A 5768-nucleotide genomic window follows, 5' to 3' on the forward strand; every position below is an offset into this window, starting at 1 on the left:
ATACCCATGAGGCCATAGAGGCTGAAGTGCTCCACCCCCACCCCCCCAACCCCCACCCAGTAGTGACAGGACTAAACTCCTTCATTTTAAAACATGAGGTCCAATACAGTGTAACTCACTGTCTATTCCTTCGTTTGGTTCCTTTCATTTTTACTCCAAACCTTCATCCAGAGATTCCTCCATTTATTAGTAGGAAGTTCTTGGATGTGTATAGTGAACGTCATCGAACCTGTTGACATCACATCATCATTCAAAGCAGAAACTCCTTTGATTGTTGATGATGTCACCCAACAGTGTAATATATAGGCAGCTCATTTAAACTGATGCTGTTGACAAAAAGGTTTTTAAACCTTGAAATATGAACAGCCTAGAGACCACGGAGAACCACCAGGAGAACATCCTGGAGAACATCCTGGAGAACATCCTGGAGAGACCTGGAGACTCTGACGACTCTGTGAAGTTCTACGAGAAAGACAAAGCAGTGAAGGAGCAGAGAGATGGAAATAACAGGAGGCTCCGGTGTTCTTGAAAAGAGGAAGGGTTATCATCACAGATGTTCCTGAAGAGGAGAAGAGGGAGGCGCCATTGAGGAGCTGGGAACATCTTTACAGAGAAAAGATGGAAGGAAGTCAAAAGCATGTGGAGGAAGGAGGGCTGAACGTTCAGGCTGGAAGCTCTGGCCTCTGAGCTCGTCAACGAGAGAAAACCCGACCGCCGCTGTTCCAGCCTGATGTGAAAGTCTATAAACAAGATCCGACAACAAGGAAGTCAGCGAACTCAAAACAAAGTCCTGCAGGTCAAAGGGTCAGAGGGCAAGCCTGAATGGAGGAGCTCAAAGGAGTCCGAGGCAGAGACACATCAGACCGGGAGGTCCTCTCACCGAGTTCTCCAGATGACATCATGTTCTCCTTCCTCCAGCAGCTTGGGTTTTCCGACACAGTTTCCCAAACACATGGAGCGGAAACAACAACAATAAAAAAAAGATAAAGCATTTTCAGAAAATGATTTCATTCATGTTTATTTCCCTGATCTTCTTCTGTTTCCTTCAGTGTCAAACAATGAATGTACAGATTTCTTGCGGAAGAAAAACAAAAGAGAAAATATTAAAAAGTATAAATTGTTTATTTGCTCCATCAGAGAAGCTTCAGGTTATCCAGTGTTGTGCGAGAGAGGTTCTCACAAAACACTGAACAGCATTCATGTCATCTAGTTAACGATTACAACGCAGTCTCTGCGTCGTTAAACTAGTGCCTGTTGTTACTTACTAATCTGTGTAAATGAACTATCAGTAATGATGAATCGACCTTGGTGTTGTGGAGCTGCTGCCGTCCTGCTGGTCACATTGCTAAAGTAATTCCAGAATCCGTCGACTTAAACTCACACTACGAGGAAACCTGATCTCAGGATCTAAACCCAGGATCTGATCCAGTCTCTGACCCTGGGTCTCATGTCCACAACTACACGCTTAAGGTTAAGTATTAAAATAAAATCATTGCTCTGACTACTGAAAAATGAAGAAAAATTATAAACAACATAACATGAAGAGTGATCCACACTGGACGACGCCCTTAGAACGACACAGTAGAATGTTGTACTTGCTGTAAGGTACACACACCCAACAACCCTGAGAGTAACACTGAATCACCTGAAGGTATACTCAACCCAACCCTGAGGTAACCCTAACCCTGGAGGTACTAACCCTGAAGACCCCTTAACACCAACGCCGAGTACCCCCTGAGGTACCAACCCTTAAACCCTGAGGTAAGCCCAACTCCTGAGGTAACCCAACCCGAGGTAACCCAGCCAAACCCTTGAGGTAGCAACCCACCCTGAGGTACCAAGGCGTCCCTGAGGTATACCCAACCCGTGGGAACCTTCGATGAGCCCAACCCTGATGAAACCTCAAACCTGCACCTGAGGTCCAAACCCAACCCTGAGGGTAACCCGAACACCTGAGGTAAACCCAAACAACTGAGAGTAACACTACCCTTAGTAACCCACCGAAGGTTCAACCCACCCAACCCTTGAGGTAACGCAACCCTGAAGGTAAAACGCAACCCAACACCTGAGGTCAACCCTAACACTCACTAGGAGGTAACAACACAACCCTAGGTAAACCCAACCTGGAGGTACCCTAACCCTGAGGTTACAACCCTAGAACACCTGAGGTAACCAACCCTGAGGTAACCCAACCCCTGAGGTAACCCACCTGAGGTAACCCAACCCTGAGGTAACCTAACCCCTGAGGCTAAAACCGGGTAACCCCTGAGGTAACCCAACCCTGAGGTAACAACCCAAACCCCATGAGAGGTAACCCACCTCCTGAGGTAATCCCAAGCCAAATCTGTAACCAACCCTGAGACTAACCCTGAAACCCAACCCTGAGGTAACCCGTAACACAAACCTGAGGTAACCCAACCTGAGGTAACTCCAGCAAACCATAACCCACCCTGAGGTAACCCCGAGTAACATACCCCATGAGGTAACCCAACCCTGAGAGTAGCACACGCAGGTACCCAAACATCCCTGAGGTAGACACAACCCTGAGGTAAACAACACCTCTGGTGTAACATCCCTCATGAAGTACACCAACCTTAGAGGTAATCCTATACCCTGAGGTAACCCAACCCAACCTGCTGAGATAACTTCCTAACCCTCGAGTACTCAACGCAAACACCTAGGTAACCACAACCCATGAGGTACCCAAACCCAACCCTGAAGGTACCCCTAACCCTGAGCGTAACCCAACCCTGATGCTAATCCAAACCAACCTGAGGATTAACACAACCCTGAGAGTAACCCAACCCTGGCTCACAACTTTTGCTTGAAAGTTTAACGCAGTTAACCCTCTTTGTAGAATATCAGAAACGAAGTTTGTATTGTCAGACTCGACTTGCATCCATGACTCTCGTCTTCTGTTAGCTACTTTCTAAAAATGTTATGCGATTCACGGATGCAGCAAATGTTTTGTTACTTGTTCAGTCTCAGTTCACACACACACACACACACACACACACAGCATACACACATACACACACTCACCACAACACACACTCACACATACACACAACTTTAAGGATAAATAAATCACATAATGATAAAAAAATAAATATAAATAATAAACCTCTGTTGTATTTGCACCTTCTCCTTTCTCTTCCCTGTCACATTTTCACCCCGCCACCCCAAACACCCACACACACACGACACATACACACACACACACACACACACACAGCCTGAAACAATTACCTCGGAAGATGTTTTCCACCCACTCAGACATCCAACAACCAACCCCCCCGCCTCCAGTGGAAAGCCCCACTTTTGTCAGCCGTGGACAAGGAAACAGCCCCCCCCCCCCCCCCCCCACACACACACACACACACACACACACACACACTTCACTTCACTTTAACCTCCTTCAGTGGACAAACGTGGCAGAATAAGTGTCAGAGTGAGACGTCTTCTCACAACATCAGAGTGTTATCTCTCTCCTCACATCTGATCTCAGAGCAGCTTCGTGTTTCATCCATCATGTCATGTCCCGCCCTCTAGTGGCGGCGACAGGGCGTTGTCTCTGAAGCTAGCTTAGCTTCCAGCTGTTGAATCTGTTGTGTCTGTCATTGTCGTGGGTGTGACTGTGTCCCGTTGATAGAGACCGTAGCTGGTCAACAGGACAGCAGCTTGAAGATAATCCTGGATCTTTGACTGTTGATTAGTTTTAGCTGAAGTGAGCTGTTCAGTTTCTACACCCTGAGATCCGGTGTACGGTGGCCCTGAGAGCTCAACGCACTGCATTTGAAGAAGACATCTTCATCAGTTCAACAACACAACAGGAAGTGTTTCCAGGGGACACCAAAAAGTGATGAACCTGGGCTGGTGACTTTTGAAGTTAAAGGCACTGGACAATAAGAGTGACCCAACACACACACACACACACACACACACACAGAGGAAGGGAGTAATTTCTCCTGCTGGTCATTTCCTGTCTTCTTATCACTTCTACAGGAAGTGGGTGAAGACGGACAGAGAGTTTGAACTCAGTCCAGAGCAGAAACTCCTTCTCCTCCTCCCCTCCTCCTCTCCTTGTCCTGTTCTCTCCATCTTTCTGCACACTTCCTGAAGGTGAGGACAGGTGTGGCTCACAGATCATCAGGTCAACAGCAGGTGAAGCTGCTGATGTTCTGAGCGTCTGTCTGTGGTCGTGTCGTCTCACTTTGTTTTCTAAAACACGTAAAATGGATAAAGTCATTTCATCATTTGCTCTTTTTTTTCTTCATGTGTTTCAGTAAAGTTCAGAGTCAGAGCAGTGAGCCGGAGCAGAAGAAGAAGAAGAAGAAGAAGAAGAAGAAGTGTAGTTGTAACTCTGAGAGAGAGGGAGAGACGTAACCACTCCAGCAGAGGAAATGGGGGTGTGTCCTCCCCCCTCCTCTCTCTCTCTCTCTCTCTCTCTCTCTCTCTCTCTCTCTCCCCTCCTCCCTCCTCCCTCCCCCAGCTGTTTAAAAGCAGCTGGGGGTCGTGCGAGCCTCCACTCAGTGTAGTGTCAGGGAGCAGACATGGCAGCAGTGGGAGAACTGGTGCTGGTACTGGGTTTACTGGTGAGCGCTCACTGTGAGGTGAGAGCACGAGACCCCGAGGTGGAGGAGGAGGAGGAGCTGGGAGGAAGAGGAGCAGCAGGAGGAGGAAGGGGAGGAGGAGGAGGAGGAGGACTGGGGCTAGGGAGGTTTGGGACCGTGGCGTTTCCCCCTCACCTTGAGACGCTGCACTCCAGAACGACTGAGACCCCCCCTCAGGGAGAGAGAGGCCCCCACCCCACCCGGACTGGGTGAGTCAGATAAAAACATCCTGAACTCACGTTTCACTTACTCACTTTTCTCTGAGCTTTCAACTACAGCTCGTCTCAGCAACTTTTATTCACTCAAACTACAACTACAGACATTAATCAATTCATCAGTTCATCAGTTATCAATTAGTCGATTGACAGATAATCAATGAATCATTAAATTTATTTTTCAGCTTCTTAAATATGAACGTTTTGTTCTTTCATGAATGACGTGTGATGACATCACGTGTGATGACATCACTTCTGATGTTTCATAAACAATCAATCGATTCATCAATCAAGAAAATAAACAGCTGATCACCTAATGAAGAAAATAATCATGACTCATCTGTTTCTCTTGTTTCTGCTTAAAGAAAGTTCAAAACAACAAATTCATGTTTTCTCATGTTTATTAAAACAGTAAAAACAACAATACAATTATAAAATACAATGAAGTGCAACTGCTTATCAGTTTCCCGCCTAAACTCAATTGAAATGATCAATATTTCACAAAAGGTCCAGAAACTGAATCCAGATCAGTGTTTGTCATCAGTGTGACGACCCCCCAGATTCATCCAGTGACCCTTTAGAGGGCCCCGACCCCCAGGTTGGGAATCAGTGGACTCAACTATCTGAGACTATGTGACGTACTTTAACTCTAACTACCAGAAGTACTTTTACTTTGATACTCTAATGACCAAAGCTCTGATTGGTTGGTGTCTCTTGCATCATGTGACCTCTGTGGATCCTGTTGAGTTCTGTAACTTTTTGCCAGCATCGTGCAAAAGGAATACTCCAGTAAAGTTCAGGTACCTGAACGCATCACACACCACAGTCTCCAGGTATTAGACTGAGCCGGTCCTCTCAGTGTTTATTATTTCATGTCTGTACTAAAGGTCAGTGTGTGTGTGTGTGTGTGTGTGTGTGTGTGTGTGTGTGTGTGTGTGTG

The 5768-nt window shown here is 46.6% G+C and overlaps 1 protein-coding gene across 1 annotated transcript in view; it reads left to right on the forward strand.

The window, feature by feature from the left end:
* Positions 1 to 4552: 4552 nt before the first annotated feature.
* Positions 4553 to 5768, forward strand: part of mmrn2 (multimerin 2) — a 22062-nt gene continuing 20846 nt past the window's right edge. Inside the window, exon 1 of the mRNA XM_022748635.1 lies at positions 4553 to 4822. Coding sequence (XP_022604356.1) covers positions 4554 to 4822 — 269 coding nt within the window. The 5' untranslated portion in view covers position 4553. The remainder of the gene's footprint in view (positions 4823 to 5768) is intronic.

The sequence above is a fragment of the Seriola dumerili genome, unplaced genomic scaffold (genome assembly GCF_002260705.1).
Source record: "Seriola dumerili isolate Sdu_G_001 unplaced genomic scaffold, Sdu_1.0 BDQW01000127.1, whole genome shotgun sequence".
Classification (NCBI taxonomy): Eukaryota; Metazoa; Chordata; class Actinopteri; order Carangiformes; family Carangidae; genus Seriola; species Seriola dumerili.